This window comes from Pristiophorus japonicus, chromosome 20, assembly GCF_044704955.1.
Source record: "Pristiophorus japonicus isolate sPriJap1 chromosome 20, sPriJap1.hap1, whole genome shotgun sequence".
In the NCBI taxonomy this organism is placed as follows: Eukaryota; Metazoa; Chordata; class Chondrichthyes; family Pristiophoridae; genus Pristiophorus; species Pristiophorus japonicus.
Window position 1 is genome coordinate 39,890,693 of NC_091996.1, and position 24,920 is coordinate 39,915,612.

The 24,920-nt window shown below is 50.4% G+C and overlaps 1 protein-coding gene across 1 annotated transcript in view; it reads left to right on the forward strand.

The window, feature by feature from the left end:
- The first annotated feature begins 2,653 nt into the window (after window positions 1–2,653).
- LOC139232737 (P2Y purinoceptor 4-like) overlaps window positions 2,654–24,920 on the forward strand; it is a 40,008-nt gene continuing 17,741 nt past the window's right edge. The window contains exon 1 of the mRNA XM_070863246.1: window positions 2,654–2,810. Within this exon, the coding sequence (XP_070719347.1) occupies window positions 2,654–2,810 (157 nt within the window). The remainder of the gene's footprint in view (window positions 2,811–24,920) is intronic.

The window sequence follows — 24,920 nt, forward strand, 5'->3', positions numbered from 1 at the left end:
GGGCAGGGAAGTGGAGCTGAGTCCATGATCAGATCAGCCATGATCGTATTAAATGGCGGAGCAGGCTCGAGGGAGCAAGTGGCCAACTTCTGCTCCTATTTCTTATGTTCTTATTTCCTATTTCTTAAATCAAACCTCCTGAAGCAGCGAGAGGGGAATCAGCAATACAGGAGAACGGTATGGTTGAATCTTTACATAATATTTTCCTCATAATTAGTCACAAAAGCTCTTTCCAGAAACTAAACAGAGAAGATTTACAGAAGTTGCTTTAGTTCACTGCAACATTTTAATTTTTAAATTGTGGTTACTCTCTGTGAAAATGAGCTTATTATGACATTTTGTTATAAGACTTTGTATGGCCAGTGTTAAAGACCATCAGGTGATGCCCTCCACAACTGTCTCTGAGCAACAGGGTGATGTGATTGAGTGAAACAAAACTACCAGCCAACAGTTTGAAGGCTGATTACTTGACATGATATAATTTGAGTTGAACGAGAGAGCCAATTAAAATTATGTTTTGATAATAGAGTTAATCATGATAGAATGTGTTGGGTACTGAGGGACTGCTGGTGCTACTTCACATAGCCTTTAAAGTGAGTGGTTAACACCAAACTAATGAAAACTAACTACAGGATGAACCTCCCTTAACCAGAACTCCCTTATCCAGAATCACCTCTCGTCCAGAACCATTCCCGGCTACCGGGTGGCGTATGTGCAGAACTCCGACATGAACAAATTGAAGTCCTTCTTCGCTGCTGACTCCCGCAGTCGCTGGCCTGACCCCGCAATCCACCGCCACCACTCCCCCCCCTACCCCCGCCATGATCTCTCTGCCGCACTCCCAGCCCAAGCCAGCCAGCCCCGATATCCCCTTGCTCAGTACCTGCAACATCCAATTTAACGTGATCACCCCTCGTCCAGAAAAATCCCTTATCCAGAACAGGCCAGGTCCCGAGGGTTCCGGATAAGGGAGGTTCAACTTGTAACATGATTGCAGTCTTTAAGAAATGAAGTTGGTAACCCCCTCAGGATTATAGGCTGTTTCGATTGAAAACCAATACAAACCTTGAGTCAATAATTAAAGAAGCAAATTGGGATCAGTAAGCAAAAGTATAGATAATAAATGGCAGCTGGTAAAGCTTCATGGTGGGGAGGGGGTGGGGGGGGGGGGAACGGGGTGACGGGGGAAGGAACATTTGTTAATTTCCAACAAATTAACTGGCATCTTTTGAGGAGGTAATTGAATTGGTCAAGTTAGAAAATTGGGGCTAGACTTTCCACTTTGTGGCTAAGGCCGGAAAAAATGGGCCTTGTTCCAGCGATGTGGGAACTGTCGCCCGTGCTAATCGCCGGCTCAAGGCCCATTTTTTTTTTGTTGCGATTTTCCACTCGGCCTTAGCCCAGTGATGTGAAATGGGCGATGTGATTTGTCGGCGATCTCATGATCGCCCAAAGAAAATGGAAGTGAATGAAAAAAATTTTTCCCTGGCAACGCATTACTGCGCATGTGCAGGTTGATTTTTTTTTCAGGTTGATGCTCCTTCCCGCGTTTTGAGAGGTCAAGGGTCTTCACACATGTTCAGAAGCTCTGTGTGGGTCTGGGGGAGAGAGAGAGAGTGAGAGAGGAGAAAGAAAGCAGGTTATCTAGTGCTATTGAAAATACAGATAAATTTAAAGAATGGAGGGAGGTGCAGGAAAGAGAAGGGCCAAACCCTTCAGCAAAGAAGCAAATGAGGCCCTGGTGAATTGTGTAAGCGCGAGGTGGGAGGATCTGACACGGGGTGGGCATGGGAAACCTCCACCCCGTGCATATCGGAGGATTTGGGCAGAGATTGCCGACGTGGTCTCATCGGCATCAAATGAAGCCCGGACACCGGACCAGTGCCGGAAAAGATGGAACAGTCTACTGGCGGCTGCAAGAGTAAGTTGAAATTTAAATTAGAAATCATCCATATTTATTATTTAATGTTGTATGGAAAATCTAATTAGAATCTGCAATGTTATATCGTAATCTTTAAGCATGGCTAAGTAACTAAATTAGGATTAAATTATGATTATATTTATGACCGCAACATAAATTTTAATGTTACAGTATGAAATATCTCCCTATGCAATGTATTGCAAACTTGAAATTGAACTTATAAATCTGTCAGTCCTAAATGTTTATTGCCAAATCCATCTGCTTATGCCGTGCAATGTTACCTTATCTATTACAGAAGAAGATTTCCATCAACCAGCGAGAGCAACGCAGGACGGGCGGGGGCTGTGCCATGCTGCAGTCGCTCAATGCATACGAGGAGCTTGCAGTGGCCTTGGTGGGGCCAGAAAGCCGTTCGGTCACAACCCGTGGTGTGGCCGAACCCACCCTAGCGTCACGTGAGTAATGAGAACTGTGCATTGTGCAATGTGTGAATCAGTAGTAAATATATGTTACGTGGGTAATCCTATGCAATGATACTTTAATTTGATATTTAATTGAGTTATACTACTGAGATGTACTATTGATCTTCAAATGAGGTCATGTTAGACCTGGTGACCGCTTGTGCATATGGGCTATTGGTAATGTTTTGAGTTCTTAATTGAGATGAATTGATTTGCATTGTTAAACATTGTTTATAACTTCCAGTTGTCTTTCAAAGGTCAATAAGTACTGATGGAGCCAACGGACACTTCCAATGACCAGTTGGGGCACTCCCAGGATGACGAGCCAGAGGAGGAGCAAGTGCAGACTCCTTCTGCAGCTTTGCGAGAGCAGGAGGAGGAGGAGGAGGAGGAGGAGGAGGAGGAGGAGGAGGAGGAGGAAGTGTTATGTATCGATATGTGTATCGTCCTGCGACCTGGGGGGGGATGTGAGATGTTATGTATTGATGTGTGTATCGTCCTGGTACCTTAAATGTATAATAAGCACAATGGTGCACCACAGAGGGCGCTGTGGTGGGAGACCTGAAAGTACCTGCAAGAGGCAGTATAAAAGGCTGACCACCATACCTGAGAGTCACTCTGGAGCTGTTCAATAAAGGACCAAGGTCACAGCAGTTAGATCAGCACCAGACCATGTGGAGTCAGTGATTTGTGTGCTACATACATCACAGGAAGAACAGGAGATTTTTTTTGTGGTGGGGGGAACAACCTGCGGCCATCTCTTCTGAGACAGATGAGGCACCGGGACCAAGCGGTGTGCAGGTGGTGACGCCGAGGCACGTGATATTGCAGATGCTGACCCCACGGTGGTCCGGTCAGCGTTCTATGCACTCGCCTGCCACGGAGGACCAGACAGAGAGCTTACTATCCCTGTGCAGGGAGACGGTCGCGATCGGTCGCGACCTTATCCAGGGGTTCGCGGGTTTCTCAAACAATTGGAGCCATTTCCCCACATCCTGGAGCGAGTTCTGCTCGCGCTTCTCCAGCTGGTCTTCTGAGCAGTCACAGACTGCTCGGGAGACATTGGCAGACAGCCGCAACAAATGCCCTACGTCATGCGTTGCTGGCTGGACACGGTGCTGCACCCCAAGGTGTCGTTTCCGCTCGCAGTGAGACGCCAAGCACGCAAGCGAGTACGGAGGACACAGTTCCTCTTGACTCAGAAGTAGAGCCTGAGGCTTCTGCTTCAGCTCCGTCACCTCCACCACGGCAGGAAGTCTTGCCGTCCCACTCTGCACGACGTCTTGGTGTCGGTCTGCGGAGACCAAAATGGGCGGGTGGGGTGCGAACAAGGGGTGGGACAGGATCTGGAGGGAAACGTGGCCGCAGGTAGGGAGGGGGGAGTGCTTCTCAATAGTTCATTTGTTTTAAAATATTCACTTGTTATTATCACTTTATCACTTTATTTTCCTCTTGTTATTGTTACTGTTATTGTTATTGTTACTACATTGGCCACTTGTATTCAATAGTTAAATGTTCACTTGTTATCATTACTTAACTGTTCACTTTCCATTCTTTCTGAAATGTTCACTTGTTGGCATGACTGAAATGGTCACTTGTTATTATTATTTAAATGGCCACTTGTTCTTTAAAATGTTCAATTTGTTCTTCTTCTAATGTTTTGGGGATTTTGAGGGAAGGGTGGGTTGGTGCATGGGGTGGGGGTTGGAGGGAGGGTGTTGTTCATTAGTTCTTTAAAAAATTCATGTTTCTTAATAAAAAAATGTTTTTCTACAACTTTTGTACCTTCTCTCTTACTTACATAAGTTTTACAACATACAGTTTTTCATGCATATTTGTTTGCTAATTCTGTTTCCCCACGGAAATGAAACTTTTGTTTAAACGTAACTGTAATTGAACATTTGAAAATCAACAATAATAGTTCATGCGAAGCGTTCATTAATGAATTGCTGATGCAAAAGCTTAGTGGCCGTGTAACTGCCACTGGCTACTGGTCTTCGGGAAGGGTGTGGTGGTACCGGTGCTAGATCGCTATTATGGTTAAGCTCCCCTATGTACTCAATAAACTCTCGGTCTGTGCCTCTCTGGTCATTGGGAAGCTTTCCATCCTGCGAGCGTAATGGGCTTCAGTCACCTGTCGAATGCAGCAGTGTGTAGCGTGCTGAGAGATATGGCAGATATCGCCAGCTGAAGCCTGAAAAGATCCCGATGCGTAAAAGACTAGGGCAGCAGTAACCTTCACCTCAATGGACAGTGCGATTCTGATGGTGCTGGAAGGCTGCAGATCACCCTTGACCTCTTTCCGGAATTGCAGCCTCTAAGACAAGCATTTTCAGACAAGTTCAGGTAGGATTGCTTTTCCAAGTACCTCCGTTGGCTATACGGTCTCCTCCTCTGTCTTCATCTCCGTCTACGTGTTACTCTGCCACCCCTTCGATTGATCCTTTCTGTAACCAGTGTGTAAGCAGTTGCAATTAAAGGCAGGGAAAGCCTGGGCCTCATCACTATCAATATTAATAATTACTTTCACTGATTTTAATAATCTCTGCACTCTATACTCTCTAATCACTGTAAAAGTGCCCTTTCTGTCATCTCTAAGCTGTATACCAGTCAGTTTGATAGGCACCAACAATATCATTAAATAACTTCACTATGTAAAAGCTATTTACTAAATAATTCCAATATATGAGATCTATTTAGCATAAATAAGTTGATAATACCTATTTATATTCCCTGTCCCAAATTTCTGAGTACAATTTGCTTCAATTTTACTCTCTAAATAACTCAGAATTAATTCTTCACCCTTCCTCAGAAGCTAAAAATGGCGTCCGTAGTGCCGATTTCCCTGTCTAAGGCCCTGAAAAAGCAACTATTTTTGAGCACTCTTTTGGGCCTTGCATTGGCCCAGCGAAGTGCACGCTAGGTGCCGAAACTTGGGATGGGCCTTGTGTGGGCGATCATTTGGGCGATCATCTCGGCGATCAAAGTGGAAACTTGGGGGCCTATTTTTCCAGCGATATTTTCGGCCTAGTTTCCACTTTTTGTTCAAAATGGGCGATAAAGGTCCGTTTTGGGCGATAGATGGGCCTTAGATGGGCGATGTGAAGTGGAAAGTCTAGCCCTTGGTTTAATATTCTATAGCTTCAATCTCACAAAAACTGGTAAGTAAAGTGAAGGGGTGACATTGCAAAAAAATACATGGTTACAGAATTCAAGAATTATAAATAATTAATTTTATTGAGGGATCGGTCCTAGAGCCTGCGCTGTTCTTCATATTAAGTTAAGGCCTTAACTGACAGAGTTTTTAATGAAGTGTTATATTTTCTGCTGATAAATTGTGCAAATAAGTGAGGAAAGGAATAACATTCAAAGGCGTTTTTAGAGAAATAGCACTGATACACGTTTCTATACTCGACAAACAATGTATAAGGTAAGGTAAGGAGAGCACATATCTCTGTCTTCAGAGGGCTCAGCTTGTAGGAATATGATCAGGAGGAAGTTCAGAGTATTCTTGATCAATTGGGCATTTTGATTTGATTAGAAGTTTAAAGAAAAACTGCTGGCTAATTTTGTTGCAAGTGTTTAAAATTATGAATGGAATGGACTAGCTGGAAGGTACCTTCTGTGTGGCAAACCATGAGCAAAGAGATTGGGGTAATCACAAAAGGGGTCCTAGGCTGCAGTGTGGTACCTTCAGCAGCCACCTCAGAGTGACATCGAAATACAACAACATTGTAATTACAAAGCGCCTTTAACGTAGTAAAACATTCTGAAGCACTTCACAAGAGTGTTATAAGACAAACATTTGACACCGAGCCACATAAGAAGAAATTACGGCAGATGACCAAAAGCTTAGTGAAAGAGGTGGGTTTTAAGGAGCATCTTAAAAGAGATAGAGAGGTGGGAGTTCCAGAGCTTCAGGCCCAGGCAGCTGAAGGCACGGCCACCGATGGTTGAGCGATTATAATCAGGGATGCTCAAGAGGGCAGAATTTGAGGAGCACAGATATCTCCAGGGGTTGTGAGGCTGAAGGAGATTACTGAGATAGGGAGGGGCGCAGCCATGGAGTGATTTGTAAACAAGGATGTGAATTTTGAAATCAAGGCGTTGTATAACCGGGTGCCAATGTCGGTCAGCGAGCACAGGGATAATGGGTGAACAGGACCTTGTGCGAGTTAGGCCACGGGCGGCCGAGTTTTGGATGATCTCTAGGTTATGTAGGGTAGAATGTGGGAGGCCAGCCAGGAGTGCATTGGAGCAGTCAGGTCTAGAGGTAACAAAGGCATGGATGAGGGCTTCAGGGAAAACAATGTTATGGAGGTGGAAATAGGCGATATGTGGTGGGAAACTCATTTCAGGATCAAATATGACACCAAGGTTGCGAACAGTGTGGTTCAGCCTCAGACAGATGAAAGGGAAAGGAATGGAGTCAGTGGCTAGGGAACGGAGTTTATGGCGGGGCCCAAAGACAATGGCTTCGGTCTTCCCAATATTTAATAATAGAACATTTCTGCTCATCCAGTTTTGGATGTCGGACAAGCAGTCTGACAATTTAGAGACCGTGGAGGGGTGGAGAGAAGTGGTGGTGAGGTAGAGCTGGGTGTCGTCAGAGTACATGTGGAAACTGACGCTGTGTTTTCAGATGATATCGCCAAGGGGCAACATGTAGATGAGAAATAGGAGGGGACCAAGGATAGATCCTTGGGGGACACCAGAGGTAACGATGCGGGGGCAAGAAGAGAAGCCATTGCAAGTGATTCTCGGGCTACGATTAGATAGATAAGAATGGAACCAGGCGAGTGCAGTCCCACCCAGCTGGACCATGGTGGCGAGGCGTTGGAGGAGGATGGAGTGGTCAACCGTGGCAAATATGCCAGAGACCAGGTTATGTATCTGAGGATGCAGTTCTACGTTCATTTTTGTGTTGTTACAAAGCTCCTTCTTGCATTGTTCTGGTTGGAGATCACATGGTCTAAAACTCCAGTGTGGTGTCATGTCTTGTTTTAAAGCCTCCTGACCATTTTGTAAACTGAGACTAATTTAAATGTCGTAAGAAAACAAGGCACTCTCTATACTTTTAAACTTGCTGATTGTGAAGATCAACATCTACAGTACAACTGCAACCTGTGAAGCACATTCGGATGTTTTTATTACATTGAAGGTGCTATATAAATGCAAGTTGTTGTCAGAGATGCACTGGAAGAAAATAGTTCTGTAGCCTAAAAAAATTAAAAAGAAACTCATTAGAACAGTAGTAATGTTGTTTACTGGGCATTTTATGGTAAATCAATGATTTTTCCATACAATTTAGCACCCAGATGAATGCATGGTTCTATGCAAAAGAAAATGAAATCTTTAGAGTTATAACATGGAATAAGCCAATAAATGTTTTTACAAATCTCTGCTGGAAGAGAATTTTAAAATAAATATATGCAACTCTCGATTAGATTGTAACATAGTCATGTATTTCAGGCTGAGGAAGTGCATTGGTTGTTATAGTTATTATCTAATTATCCTCTTTCTTTCCTGGCAATTTGTCTCGTATGTTGATTAACTTTTTGCTTATAAAAGTACGTTAGAAGCCTCTGTTCTTTCAAATTGTCCAACCATGCACCGCACATGACAACTAGTCAGCAGAATATTTACTTGGATCTGCATCCAGCAGCATCATTTTGAATATCATTTGAAATTTTTAAATATAGCTATGTCCTCCCACTAATCATTACCTTTCCTCCTTTGCTTAAAACATAATTTATTTTGCTGTGCAGTTTTTTTCAAAAGTGGGGTTGTGTCCCATGACAAGACACATGACTATGTTTACATACAGGGGAGAGTGCAGCAGCGTGACTGGTAATATAATGAGATTATGTCACTCAGATGGAACTGATGATACGCATTTATTGACTTTTATCCCAATTAAAATTGGATTGGAGCCTTGGTAGGATTAAACAAGTTAGTAGAAAGTAAATTCTGCAAAACTTCCTGCAATAGAGCTCTTCCCTTATTTGTTTTTGTTAACCCCTCACGGTTGGAATGTCTGCAACGATACAATGCTTACACAAATGTGCAGAAGTATGTAAATAAACTAGCTGCATTTTCTATTTCAGTAATCAATAATTTAAATATACTTCTACCGTACTATTTTCTATGAACTGGCAAATGCATCTGGGTGAATTCTTTGCTTGTTATTTTAAGAGAGTCATTACCCTATTTATTTTAAAAAGGATTTGTTACTTGGTTACTATATAATATGGAGGAATTTCTATTTTCCCAAATAGTTTATCCTCTAAATCTTTGGAATATAGTACGTTTGGCAACATTCATTTAGTGACATGTTTAGTTCATTCAACAACAAAAACTTGTATTTATATAGTAAAATGTCCCAACGCACTTCACTGAACTTGACAACAGATGGAGGACAGATGAAAGAGGTAAGGTTTTAAAGAGCATCTTAAAGGAGGAGAGCGAGGTGGAGAGGCGGAGAGGCTTAGGGAGGGAATTCCAGAGCTTAGGGCCCCGGCAGCTGAAGGTACGGCCGCCACTAGTGGAGCAATTAAAATCGGGGATGCTCAGGAGGGCAGAATTGGAGGACTTTCTCTGCAATATAGGTTGGGGAGAGTGGGGGGCGGGGTGAGCAGAAGTGAGCCACTATAGTGCTGCTACTGATGGGAGGGTGTAATTACAGCGTGACAAGTTTACAATGGCAGTTTCTATTATAAATGTGGACATAGGAATTTGTCATGGAAAAGTTGGCAGTAACATGTGACCATAAGAAGTAAAGTTTTATAGACAGTAAGTATGTGCAAATGTAAGATTTTAAATATAGAGGTTAGTCTCTCTGTTAGAATAACAAGCAAAGGAATGTTGTACTGTTGCTGATTCCACCTCATTGGAGGTAAAATGAAGCGAGGCTGAGCAAGTCTGTGAGGCGTGGAACCACACAAAGAAAAACTATTAAAGTATTCTAATGGTAGGCACAATCTTTAAAAATATCACATATGATGTGTTTAAGAGAAGACTGAACTATTAAAATGGAAACTGCGTTTAGCTGCTCTTCATCTTTAGGGGCAGACTGGCATTGTTAAGAAAGTGTTTATCTTTTCGCATTCAAAATAATGTTGCAGCTTTCGTCGGTTGATGAACAGTGGTGTACATTTAAGGAGATATTTCACAACTCTCAAGAAAAATATATTCCAGTGAGGAGGAAAGGGTGTAAAAGAAAAGATAGCCATCCATGGCTAACTAAAGAAATAAAGGACGGTATCCAATTAAAAACAAGGACATACAAAGTGGCCAAAACTAGTGGACAGAAGATTGGGAATCTTTTCAAAGCCTGCAAAGAATGACTAAAAAATGATTAAGAAAGGGAAGATAGACTATGAAAGTAAACTAGCACAAAATATAAAAACAGATAGCAAGAGTTTCTATAGGTATATAAAAAGGAAAAGAGTGGCTAAAGTAAATGTTAGTCCCTTAGAGGACGAGACCGGGGAATAATGGGGAACATGGAGATGGCAGAAACTCTGAACAAATATTTTGTATCAGTCTTTACAGTAGAGGACACAAACAATATCCCAACAGTGGATAGTCAAGGGGCTATAGGAGGGGGGAGGGCCGGGAGGAGGAACTTAACACAATTAAAATCACTAAGGAGGTGGTACTCAGTAAGATAATGGGACTAAAGGCAGATAAATGCCCTGGACCTGATGGCTTGCATCCTAGGGTCTTAAGAGAAGTAGCGGCAGGGATAATGGATGCATTGGTTGTAATTTACTAAAGTTCCCTGGATTCTGGGGTGGTCCCAGCAGATTGGAAAATTGCAAATGTAATGCCCCTATTTAAAAAAGGAGGCAGACAAAAAGCAGGAAACTATAGACCAATTAGCCCTACATCTTTGATTGGGAAAATGTTGGAGTCCATTATTAAAGAAGCAGTAGCAGGACATTTGGAAAAGCATAACTCAGTCAGGCAGAGTCAGCATGGATTTATGAAGGGGAAGTGATGTTTATCAAATTTGCTGGAATTCTTTGAGAATGTAATGAACAGGGTGGATACAGGGGAATCATTGGATGTGGTGTATTTGGACTTCCAGAAGGCATTTGACAAGGTGCCACATAAAAGGTTACTGTACAAGATAAAAGTTTACGGAGTTGGGGGTAGTATATGGATAGAGGATTAGCTAACTAATAGAAAACAGAGCATCGGGATAAATGGTTCATTCTCAGGTTGGCAATCAGTAAATAGTGCAGTGCCACAGGGATCAGTGCTGGGACACCAACTATTTACAATTTATATTAACGACTTGGAAGAAAGGACCGAGTGGAATGTAGCCAAGTTTGCTGATGATACAAAGATGGGAGGAAAAGCAATGTGTGAGGAGGACACAAATAATCTGCAAAAGGACATAGACAGGCTAAGTGAGTGGGAAAAAATTTGGCAGATGGAGTATAATGTTGGAAAGTGTGTGGTCATGCACTTTAGTGGAAAAAAAATCAAAGAGAAAGTTATTATTTAAATGGAGAAAGATTGCAAAGTGCTGCAGTACAGCGGGTCCTGGGGGTACTTGTGCATGAAATACAAAAGGTTAGTATGCAGGTGCAGCAAGTGATCAGGAAGGCCAATGGAATATTGGCATTTATAGCAAAGGGGATGGAGTATAAAAGCAGGGAAGTCTTGCTACAGTTATACAGGGTATTGGTGAGGCCACACCTGGAATACTGCGTGCCGTTTTCGTTTCCATATTTATGAAAGGATATACTTGCTTTGAAGGTAGTTCAGAGAAGGTTCACTAGGTTGATTCCGGGGATGAGGGGGTTGACTTATGAAGATAGGTTGAGTAGGTTGGGCCTCTACTCATTGGAATTCAGAAGAATGAGACGTGATCTTATTGAAACGTATAAGATTATGAGGGGGCTTGACAAGGTGAATGCGGAGAGGATGTTTCCATTGATGGGGGAGACTAGAACTAGCGGGTATAATCTTAGAATAAGGAGCCGCCCACTTAAAACAGAGATGAGGAGAAATTTCTTCTCTCAGAGGGTTGTAAATCTGTGGAATTCGCTGCCTCAGAGAGCTTTGGAAGTTGGGCCATTGAATAAACTTAAGACAGAGATAGACAGTTTCATAACCAATAAGGTATTAAGGGATTATGGGGAGCGGACAGGGAAGTGGATCTGAGTCCATGATCAGATCAGCCATGATCTTATTGAATGGTGGAGCAGGCTCGAGGGGCCGTATGGCCTACTCCTGCTCCTATTTCTTATGTTCTTATGTTCTTATGCCTCCATTGCAAAATGCTGTCAGTCTCGTATCCATAGTGATGGAGACCGTGTTCATCCTCCTTTTACTATACAGATAATTTTGGTGCAAGTTTACAGCAACAAAAAAAAACCCTTGACAGCTGGTCCTCTCCTGAGCCACTGATACTGTTTTATTACCTTAAGGCAAGTATTCTCCCATCCCCTGATCATTTATTTGTTCCATCCCACCTTGAATAAAAAGAGAAAGCCTCCCGGTCAAACCAGCACCTACTTCTGTTCCAGCAATATTGTTCTTCATACCCATACTCGTCTTCCTGTTCCGTAAACTGGAGCTCATCCTGAACTCTGCTGCCCGTATCCTAACTAGCACCAAGCCCCGTTCACCCAACAACCCTGTTCTCACTGACCTACATTGGCTCTCGGTCCGGCAACGCCTTGATATTGAAATTCTTATCCTTGTTTTCAAATCCCTCCACAGCCTCGCCCCTCTGTATCTCTGTTGTTATGTATGTATGTAAACCTCACCAAAATATAAGACTTGCCATTAGGGGGCACACCTGTGGGAGACCTAAGGGTCACCAGTGCACCCTGGGGCAAGCAGGTATAAAAGGTGACTCACCATGCTGCTCCCCACTCTGGAGTCTGAATACAGTGACCAAGGTCACAACAGTTTGAGCTTGCAATATAGTCCTGTGGATTTATTCTGAACAAATTGGCGATGAGTAACTGATCATGAACTTTCACACGGTAATGGCTGCCATTGGTATTCTTTAGAGATTTGTTGCGGGTGATGATTGGGAAGTCTTCATTGAGTGCCTCGACCAGTACTTTGTGGCCAATGAATTGGACACGGTTGAAACAGAGATAAAATGCATGGCAATTCTCCTCACCGTATGTGGGTCATTGGTATAAAGCCTCCTTAAAAATTTTCTGGCACCGGTTAAACTAATGGACAAATCTTACGCAGAGCTGTGTACGCTGGCTAGGGAACACCTCAAACCAAAGGAGAATATCCTGATGGGCGGATACCGCTTTTACATGCAGCATCACTCTGAGGGCCAGAACGTGGCGAGTTTTGTCACCGACCTAAGACGCCTTGCGGGACAGTGCGAATTTGCAGGATCCTTGGGGGAAATGTTGGGGGACCTTTTCGTGCTTAGAATTAGCCACGATGTCATTCTTCGCGAACTACTGTCTGCCGAATCCCTAGATCTGAGCAAGCCCAAGCCTTCATATCCACGAGCGATAGCACGAAACAGATATCTTCACAGAATCGAGGCTCGTGCACAAAATAATATTTGTAACAGGTAGAACGGCACAGGGCAGAGCCCACACGACCGCAGAGGCCAGACCTAGGCCTAGCGTGACTCAGAGTCCGCTGTGGGGCGTAAATACGTATCCATTAGCACCACGTTGGCGTTGCGGAGGCAGCCATAGAGCTCATCAATGTCGATTCAAGCCCTATGTGTACAAGGGCTATGGGACAATGGGGCACCTCCAGCGAATGTGCAAACGATCTCTGACCCACCACGTGGCAGAGTCAGGAGAGAACGACCGATCCAGCGAGGATCATGCTGAACAAGCAGGAGAGGCAACTCAACCTGAGGATGAAGGAAGTATATGGGATACACACCTTCACCACCAAAAGCCCTCCAATAATGTTAAAAGTTGAACTTAATGGCACTCCAGTCTCCATGGAAGTAGACACGGGGGCGAGTCAATCAGTTATGAGCCAGAAGTTATTCGAGAGGCTGTGGGACGACAGAGCACAATGACCCAAGCTGATTCCGATTCAGGCAAAGCTGCACACCAAGGAACTGATACCAGTTATTGGTAGTGTGGATATAAGAGTATCCCATGAGGGAGCGGTGCACGATTTACCACTGTGGATTGTTTCAGGTGATGGGCCAATGCTGCTTGGCAGGAGATGGATGGGGAAGATTTGATGGAACTGGGAAGACCTCTGTGTACCTTCTCCGGCATACGACGTCTCCCCTTCTCAAAAGCTGAGCAAACCCCCACCTTCAGCTAAACCAGGCATCGAAGTGCAGATCCATTTGCAGATCCCCGAGGCACAGGCCGCTCATCACAACCACGAGGAGGTAAAGTTCAACTGAGCATCGGTACAGGCATGGTACCTGTTATGTTCAGAATAACTCCACGAGGCTGTGTTCTAAACTTAAACCATTGTGACCTTGGTCTGTTTAATATAACTCCAAAGTGAGGCAGCCACATGGTGGCCTGCCTTTTATACCTGCTTGCACCAGGGTCTCCCACAGGTGTGCCCTCTGGTCTTACACACAGGTGAGGTTCACATACATAACAGTATCCACCACCCAAAGCCGACAACCTGTTCGCGACAATGGAAGAGGCTCCAGGTTGACCATGCGGAGTGGGACTCTGGCCAAAATGATCTGAATGCGTCTTCCTGACGCCAGAGGCAAAATACCTGGGGAGGAAGATCATGGCAGTCGGCATCACGGACACGGATGACAGGGCGTCCAGACCACGGGACGAGAGAGCGTTCAGACTATGGGCCGAGAGAGCGTCCAGACAACGGGCAAAGAGAGCGTCCAGACCACGGGCTGAGAGAGCGTCCAGACAACGGGCAAAGAGAGCGTCCAGACCACGGGACAAGAAGGCATCCAGACCACGGGACGAAAGTGCGTCCAGACCACGGGACGAAGATGCGTCCAGACCACGGGACGAAGATATGTCCAGACCACGGGACGAAGATGTGTCCAGACCATGGGACGACAATGCGTCCAGACCACGGGACGAGAAGGCGTCCAGACCATGGGACAAAGATTCATCCAGACCACGGGACGAGAAGGCGTCCAGACTACGGGACAAAGATGTGTCCAGACCACGGGACGAAGATGTGTCCAGACCACAGGACGAGAAGGCGTCCAGATCACGGGATGAAGATGCATCCAGACCACGGGACGAGAAGGCGTCCAGACCATGGGACGAAGATGTGTCCAGACCACAGGACGAGAAGGCGTCCAGATCAAGGGATGAAGATGCGTCCAGACCATGGGACGAGAAGGCGTCCAGACCATGGGACGAAGATGTGTCCAGACCACAGGACGAGAAGGCGTCCAGATCACGGGATGAAGATGCGTCCAGACCATGGGACGAGAAGGCGTCCAGACCATGGGACGAGACGGTGTCCAGACCATGGGACGAAGATGCGTCCAGACCACGGGACGAAGATGTGTCCAGACCACGGGACGAAGATGCGTCCAGACCACGGGACGAAGATGTGTCCAGACCACGGGACGACAATGCGTCCAGACAATGGGACGAGAAGGCGTCCAGACCACGGGACGAAGATGTGTCCAGACCACAGGACGAGAAGGCGTCCAGATCACGGGATGAAGATGCGTCCAGACCATGGGACGAGAAGGCGTCCAGACCATGGGACGAGACGGTGTCCAGACCATGGGATGAAGGTGTGGCCAGACCATGGGCCGAGAGAGCGTCCAGACCACAGAACGAGAGTGCGTCCAGACCACAGGACGAGAGTGCGTCCAGACCACAGGATGAAGATGCGTCCAGACCATGGGACGAAGATGCGTCCAGACCATGGGACGAAGGTGTGCCCAGACCACGGGCCGAGAGAGCGTCCAGACCATGGGACGAAGGTGTGCCCAGACCACGGGCCGAGAGAGCATCCAGACCATGGGCCAAGAGAGCGCCAAGACCATGGGATGAGAAGGTTTCCAGACCACAGGACGAGAGTGCGTCCAGACCATGGGACGAGAGTGCATCCAGACCATGGGATGAGAGTACGTCCAGACCACAGGACGAGAGTGCGTCCAGACCATGGGACGAGAGTGCATCCGGACCATAGGATGAGAGTGCGTCCAGACCACAGGACGAGAGTGCGTCCAGACCATGGGACGAGAGTGTGTCCAGACCATGGGACGAAGATGCATCTAGACCATGGGACGAAGGTGTGCCCAGACCACGGGCCGAGAGAGCGTCCAGACCATGGGCCAAGAGAGCGCCAAGACCATGGGATGAGAAGGCGTCCAGACCACGGGACAAGAGTGCGTCCAGACCACAGGACGAGAGTGCGTACAGACCACGGGACAAGAGTGCGTCCAGACCACGGGATAAAGCAGCGTCCAGACCACGGGACGAGAAGGCGTCCAGACCATGGGACGAAGATGCATCCAGACCACGGGACGAGAGTGCATCCAGACCATGGGATGAGAGTGTATCCAGACCATGGGACGAGAGAGCGTCCAGACCACGGGACGAGAGTGCGTCCAGATCACGGGACAAGAGTGCGTCCAGACCACGGGACGAGAGTGCATTCAGACCATGGGATGAGAGTGTATCCAGACCATGGGACGAGAGAGCGTCCAGACCACGGGACGAGAGTGCGTCCAGACCACAGGACAAGAGTGCGTCCAGACCACGGGACGAAGATGCATCCAGACCATGGGCTGAGAAGGCGTCTAGACCATGGGTTAAAAGAGCGTCTAGACCATGGGACAAGAGTGCGTCCAGACTGCAGGACGAGAGTGCGTCCAGACCATGGGACGAAGGTGTGCCCAGACCACGGGCCGAGAGAGCGTCCAGACCATGGGCCAAGCGAGCACCAAGACCATGGGACGAGAGTGCATCCAGACCATGGGATGAGAGTGTATCCAGACCATGGGATGAGAGTGTATCCAGACCATGGGACGAAGATGCGTCCAGGCCACGGGACGAGAGTGCATCCAGACCATGGGATGAGAGTGTATCCAGACCATGGGATGAGAGTGTATCCAGACCATGGGATGAGAGAGCATCCAGACCACGGGACTTGAGTGCATCCAGATCACGGGACAAGAGTGCGTCCAGACCACGGGATGAGAAGATGTCCAGACCACGGGACGAAGATGCATCCAGACCACGGGATGAGAAGGCATCCAGACCACGGGACAAGAGTGCGTCCAGACCATGGGACGAAGGTGTGCCCAGACCACGGGCCGAGAGAGCATCCAGACCATGGGCCAAGCGAGCACCAAGACCATGGGACGAGAGTGCGTTTAGACCATGGGATGAAGATGCGTCCAGACCATGGGCCAAGAGAGCGCCAAGATCATGGGACGAGAAGGCGTCCAGACCACGGGACGAGAGTGCGTCCAGACCGCGGGACAAAGTGCGTCCAGACCACGGGACGAGAAGGCGTCCAGACCACGGGTGAGAGTGTGTCCAGACCATGGGACGAGAGCGCGTCCAGACCATGGGATGAGAGCGCGTCCAGACCATGGGACGAGAGTGTATCCAGACCACGGGACGAGAGTGCTTCCAGATCATGGGACAAGAGTGCGTCCAGACCACGGGACGAGATTGCATCCAGACCATGGGACGAGAGTGCGTCCAGACCATGGGACGAGAGTGCGTCCAGATCATGGGACAAGAGTGCGTCCAGACCACGGGATGAGAGTGCGTCCAGACCATGGGACGAGAGTGCGTCCAGACCATGGGACGAAGATGCGTCCAGACCATGGGACGAAGGTGTGCCCAGACCACGGGCCGAGAGAGCGTCCAGACCATGGGCCAAGAGAGAACCAAGACCATGGGACGAGAAGGCGTCCAGACCACGGGACAAGAGTGCGTCCAGACCACAGGACGAGAGTGCATCCAGACCATGGGATGAGAGTGCGTCTAGACCACGGGCCAAGAGAGCGTCTAGACCATGGGACAAGAGTGCGTCCAGACTACAGGACGAGAGTGCGTCCAGACCATGGGACAAGAGTGCGTCCAGACCACGGGATGAAGATGCGTCCAGACCATGGGCCAAGAGAGCGCCAAGACCATGGGACGAGAAGGCGTCCAGACCACGGGACGAGAATGCGTCCAGACCGCGGGACAAAGTGCGTCCAGACCACGGGACGAGAGTGCATCCAGACCATGGGGTGAGAGTGTATCCAGACCATGGGACGAGAGAGCGTCCAGACCACGGGACGAGAGTGCGTCCAGACCACAGGACAAGAGTGCATCCAGACCACGGGACGAAGATGCATCCAGACCACGGGCTGAGAAGGTGTGCCCAGACCACGGGCCGAGAGAGCGTCCAGACCATGGGACGAGAGTGCATCCAGACCATGGGATGAGAGTGTATCCAGATCATGGGATGAGAGTGTATCCAGACCATGGGACGAAGATGCGTCCAGGCCACGGGACGAGAGTGCATCCAGACCATGGGATGAGAGCGTATCCAGACCATGGGACGAGAGAGCGTCCAAACCACGGGACGAGAGTGCGTCCAGATCACGGGACAAGAGTGCGTCCAGACCACGGGACGAGAAGATGTCCAGACCACGGGACGAAGATGCATCCAGACCACGGGATGAGAAGGCATCCAGACCACGGGACAAGAGTGCGTCCAGACCATGGGACGAAGGTGTGCCCAGACCACGGGCCGAGAGAGCATCCAGACCATGGGCCAAGCGAGCACCAAGACCATGGGACGAGAGTGCGTCTAGACCATGGGTCAAGAGAGCGTCTAGACCATGGGATAAGAGTGCGTCCAGACTACAGGACGAGAGTGCGTCCAGACCATGGGACAAGAGTGCGTCCAGACCACAGGATGAAGATGCGTCCAGACCATGGGCCAAGAGAGCGCCAAGACCATGGGACGAGAAGGCGTCCAGACCACGGGATGAGAGTGCGTCCAGACCGCAGGACAAAGTGCGTCCAGACCACGGGACGAGAAGGCGTCCAGACCACGGGCGAGAGTGTGTCCAGACCATGGGACGAGAGCGCGTCCAGACCACGGGACGAGAGTGCGTCCAGACCACAGGACAAGAGTGCGTCCAGACCACGGGACGAAGATGCATCCAGACCACGGGCTGAGAAGGCGTCCAGACCACGGGTCAAGAGTGCGTCCAGACCATGGGACGAAGGTGTGCCCAGACCACGGGCCGAGAGAGCGTCCAGACTATGGGCCAAGCGAGCACCAAGACCATGGGACGAGAGTGCGTCTAGACCATGGGTTAAAAGAGCGTCTAGACCATGGGACAAGAGTGCGTCCAGACTACAGGACGAGAGTGTGTCCAGACCACGGGATGAAGATGCATCCAGACCACGGGACGAGAAGGCGTCCAGACCATGGGACGAGAGTGCATCCAGACCATGGGATGAGAGTGTATCCAGATCATGGGATGAGAGTGTATCCAGACCATGGGACGAAGATGCGTCCAGGCCACGGGATGAGAGTGCATCCAGACCATGGGATGTGAGCGTATCCAGACCATGGGACGAGAGAGCGTCCAGACCACGGGACGAGAGTGCGTCCAGATCACGGGACAAGAGTGCGTCCAGACCACGGGACGAGAAGATGTCCAGACCACGGGACGAAGATGCATCCAGACCATGGGATGAGAAGGCATCCAGACCACGGGACAAGAGTGCGTCCAGACCATGGGACGAAGGTGTGCCCAGACCACGGGCCGAGAGAGCATCCAGACCATGGGACAAGAGTGCGTCCAGACTACAGGACGAGAGTGCGTCCAGACCATGGGACAAGAGTGCGTCCAGACCACGGGATGAAGATGCGTCCAGACCATGGGCGAAGAGAGTGCCAAGACCATGGGACGAGAAGGCGTCCAGACCACGGGACGAGAGTGCGTCCAGACCGCGGGAAAAAGTGCGTCCAGACCACGGGACGAGAAGGCGTCCAGACCACGGGCGAGAGTGTGTCCAGACCATGGAACGAGAGCGCGTCCAGACCATGGGACGAGAGCGCGTCCAGACCATGGGACGAGAGTGTATCCAGACCACGGGACGAGAGTGCGTCCAGATCACGGGACAAGAGTGCGTCCAGACCACGGGACGAGAAGGCGTCCAGACCACGGGACGAAGATGTATCCAGACCACGGGATGAGAAGGCGTCCAGACCACGGGACGAGAGAGCGTCCAGACTATGGGCAAATAGAGCGTCCAGACCATGGGCCGAGAGAGCGTCCAGACAACGGGCAAAGAGAGCGTCCAGACCACGGGCTGAGAGAGCCTCCAGACAACGGGACAAGAAGGCGTCCAGACCACGGGACAAGAAGGCGTCCAGACCACGGGACGAGAGTGCGTCCAGACCACGGGACGAAGATGTGTCCAGACCAAGGGACGAAGATGTGTCCAGACCACGGGACGACAATGCGTCCAGACCACGGGACGAGAAGGCGTCCAGATCATGGGACGAAGATGTGTCCAGACAACGGGACGAAGATGCGTCCAGGCCACGGGACGAGAGTGCATCCAGACCATGGGACGAAGATTCATCCAGACCATGGGACGAGACGGTGTCCAGACCATGGGACGAAGATGCGTCCAGACCACAGGACGAGAAGGCGTCCAGACCACGGGACGAAGATGCGTCCAGACCACAGGACGAGAAGGCGTCCAGATCACGGGATGAAGATGCGTCCAGACCACGGGACGAGAAGGCGTCCAGACCACGGGACGAAGATGCGTCCAGACCACAGGACGAGAAGGCATCCAGATCACGGGATGAAGATGCGTCCAGACCACGGGACGAGAAGGCGTCCAGACCATGGGACGAGACGGTGTCCAGACCACGGGACGAAGATGCGTCCAGACCACGGGACGAAGATGTGTCCAGACCACGGGACGAAGATGTGTCCAGACCACGGGACGAAGATGCGTCCAGAACATGGGACGAAGATGCATCCAGACCACGGGACGAGAAGGCGTCCAGATCACGGGACGAGAAGGCGTCCAGATCACAGGACGAGAAGGCGTCCAGACCACGGGACGAGAAGGCGTCCAGACCACGGGACGAGAAGGCATCCAGACCATGGGACGAAGATTCATCCAGACCACGGGACGAGAAGGCGTCCAGACCACGGGACGAAAATGTGTCCAGACCACAGGACGAGAATGCGTCCAGATCACGGGATGAAGATGCGTCCAGACCATGGGACGAGAAGGCGTCCAGACCATGGGACAAGACAGTGTCCAGACCATGGGATAAAGGTGTGGCCAGACCATGGGCCGAGAGAGCGTCCAGACCACAGGACGAAGATGCGTCCAGACCATGGGACGAAGATGCATCCAGACCATGGGACGAAGATGCGTCCAGACCATGGGACGAAGGTGTGCCCAGACCACGGGCCGAGAGAGCGTCCAGACCATGGGCCAAGAGAGCGCCAAGACCATGGGATGAGAAGGCGTCCAGACCACAGGACGAGAGTGCATCCAGACCACAGGACGAGAGTGCGTACAGACCATGGGACAAGAGTGCGTCCAGACCACGGGATAAAGATGCGTCCAGACCACGGGACGAGATGGCGTCCAGACCATGGGACGAAGATGCGTCCAGACCATGGGACGAGAGTGCATCCAGACCATGAGATGAGAAGGCATCCAGACCACGGGTGAGAGTGTGTCCAGACCATGGGACGAGAGCGCGTCCAGACCATGGGACGAGAGTGTATCCAGACCATGGGACTAGAGTGTATCCAGACCATGGGATGAGAGAGCATCCAAACCACGGGACTTGAGTGCGTCCAGATCACGGGACAAGAGTGCGTCCAGACCACGGGACGAGAAGGCGTCCAGACCACGGGACGAAGATGCATCCAGACCACGAGATGAGAAGGCGTCCAGACCACGGGACAAGAATGCGTCCAGACCATGGGACGAGAGTGCGTCCAGACCACGGGACAAGAATGCGTCCAGACCATGGGACGAGAGTGCGTCCAGACCACGGGACAAGAGTGCGTCCAGACCACGGGATGAGAAGGCGTCCAGACCACAGGACAAGAGTGCGTCCAGACCACGGGATGAGAAGGCATCCAGACCACAGGACAAGAGTGCGTCCAGACCATGGGATGAAGGTGTGCCTAGACCACGGGCCGAGAGAGCATCCAGATCATGGGCCAAGCGAGCACCAAGACCATGGGACGAGAGTGCGTCTAGACCATGGGACAAGAGTGCGTCCAGACTACAGGACGAGAGTGCGTCCAGACCATGGGACAAGAGTGCGTCCAGACCACGGGATGAAGATGCGTCCAGACCATGGGCCAAGAGAGCGCCAAGACCATGGGACGAGAAGGCGTCCAGACCACTGGACGAGAGTGCGTCAGACCGTGGGACAAAGTGAGTCCAGACCACGGGACGAGAAGGCGTCCAGACCATGGGACGAAGATGCATCCAGTCCATGGGACGAGAGTGCATCCAGACCACGGGTGAGAGTGTGTCCAGACCATGGGACGAGAGCGCATCCAGACCATGGGACGAGAGTGTATCCAGACCATGGGACGAGAGAGCATCCAGACCATGGGATGAGAGTGAGTCCAGATCATGGGACAAGAGTGTGTCCAGACTACGGGATGAGAAGGCGTGCAGACCACGGGATGAGAGTGCGTCCAGACCACAGGTGAGAGTGTGTCCAGACCACGGGACAAGAGCACGTCCAGACCATGGGACAAGAGTGTATCCAGACCATGGGACGAGAGAGTGTCCAGACCACGGGATGAAGATGCATCCAGACCACGGGACGAGAGAACGTCCAGACCACGGGACGAGAATGTGTCCAGACCACGGGATGAGAAGGCGTCCAGACCACGGGCGAGAGTGCGTCCAGACCACGGGACAAGAGTGCGTCCAGACCACAGGACGAGAGTGCATCCAGACCACAGGATGAAGATGCATCCAGACCACGAGATGAGAAGGCGTCCAGACCACGGGACAAGAGTGCGTCCAGACCATGGGACGAGAGTGCGTCCAGACCACAGGACAAGAGTGCGTCCAGATCACGGGACGAGAAGGCGTCCAGACCACGGGACGAAGATGCATCAAGACCACGGGACGAGAAGGCGTCCAGACCACGGGACAAAGATGCGTCCAGACCACGGGACGAGAAGGCGTCCAGACCATGGGACAAAGATGCGTCCAGACCACGGGACGAGAAGGTGTCCAGACCACGGGACGAGAGAGTGTCCAGACCACGGGACGAGAAGGCGTCCAGACCACGGGACGAGAGAGCGTCCAGACCACGGGATGAGAAGGCGTCCAGACCACGGGACGAAGATGCATCCAGTCCATGGGACGAGAGTGCATCCAGACCACGGGTGAGAGTGTGTCCAGACCATGGGACGAGAGCGCATCCAGACCATGGGACGAGAGTGTATCCAGACCATGGGACGAGAGAGCATCCAGACCATGGGATGAGAGTGAGTCCAGATCATGGGACAAGAGTGCGTCCAGACCACGGGATGAGAAGGCGTGCAGACCACGGGATGAGAGTGCGTCCAGACCACAGGTGAGAGTGTGTCCAGACCACGGGACAAGAGCACGTCCAGACCATGGGACAAGAGTGTATCCAGACCATGGGACGAGAGAGTGTCCAGACCACGGGATGAAGATGCATCCAGACCACGGGACGAGAGAACGTCCAGACCACGGGACGAGAATGTGTCCAGACCACGGGATGAGAAGGCGTCCAGACCACGGGCGAGAGTGCGTCCAGACCACGGGACAAGAGTGCGTCCAGACCACAGGACGAGAGTGCATCCAGACCACAGGATGAAGATGCATCCAGACCACGGGATGAGAAGGCGTCCAGACCACGGGACAAGAGTGCGTCCAGACCATGGGACGAGAGTGCCTCCAGACCACAGGACAAGAGTGCGTCCAGATCACGGGACGAGAAGGCGTCCAGACCACGGGACGAAGATGCATCAAGACCACGGGACGAGAAGGCGTCCAGACCACGGGACAAAGATGCGTCCAGACCACGGGACGAGAAGGCGTCCAGACCATGGGACAAAGATGCGTCCAGACCACGGGACGAGAAGGTGTCCAGACCACGGGACGAGAGAGTGTCCAGACCACGGGACGAGAAGGCGTCCAGACCACGGGACGAGAGAGTGTCCAGACCACGGGACGAGAGAGCGTCCAGACCATGGCAGGTCGCCGCAAGGGAACGGAGGAATGTGTTGCCCAGAAAGGAAGGTGGCTGGGTTCGGGGCAAAGGTAAAGGGTCGGCCGCTGAGAAGGCCACGAACCCACCACACTCAAATAAATTGTGTGCACTATGTAACCCATGTGAGCAGTCCTTCACAGCCAATGATGTACCATTATATGTGGGTTGTGGATACCTTACAACAAGCCAAAGTAGTGGGTGAACACCAACCAGTCATATATGTATCTGACAAAGTACTTGTAACAAGTGATGTGTTATCACACAGGGTCGGGTGTGTTGTACAACAAGCCAAAGTAGCGGGCGAGCCCCAAAGGATTGAACATGTATCCAATAAATTAACCAAGGCAGCAGCCTGTGTTCACGGGACTAAAGAGACGTACCAAAGAGTGTCCCAATATGTGCTCGAGTCAGACAAGCTGCTCATCCCACAAATTTAGGAGAGCAGAGGCACCATTATCGATGCGTTGTTTCGAGAACGTCTAACATTGTCTGTGCACTGTAACATGATCTGCCATGGGCCAGGCACTGAGAGCAGAACTAATGCCCTCAGTTGGCTACCATTGCCCACCACTGGGGTGGAAACGGCGCAGCCCGCAGACCCATTTGTGGTCGCGGAAGTGCTAGAAAGCGAGGGGCCCCCAGCTTAGGACCTGGACCAGCCAGGATCCCATGTTACTGCCTGCCAAAGGTGAACTGCTGGACGGTATGTGGCAACCTATCCATCGTAGAGACGAAAGACCCATCCCAACGTTGCAAACTAAGGCAGGGCGGCTACACACAGTCGGTGGTCCGGGGCCCCCATACTACGGCCTAGGTCCACGGGGACCACTAGGCCTCCCGCCACTACCGAAAGTCTCAAGGCCATTGCGGCCATCCTGGGCTTGCCAGACCTCAGGGTCAGCGACACTAGCCCGGAGCAGGCAGCCCAAATCACTAAACCTAGCACCATGTGTGTCACGGTAGACTCCCTACAGACCTGGCTATCCCGGGTGCTACGCAGTCACCAGACAGAATCACTCAGAACCGAGCTTTCTGTAGGCCATCAGCAGAGAATGCACCATGATTACACGGCCCCTACATGCGACATCAGAATAAGTGTTGTAGACCATGTTCAGGGCCCCAGTTGGGCCACTAGCATTGCATTAGCCATGGGGGGGAATGAAGTGTATGTGATGAAAAATAGAGCGTTTGATTGTGAAACCATGTACCGGGGTTAACGAGTAAAGCATTTGGACAAGACCAAACTGCGAACTATAGATAACCAGGAACCACTGTGAAAGGACCTGGCCCCCAGCGACCCACTAGCACAATCGATCTCGCCGTCAACCACG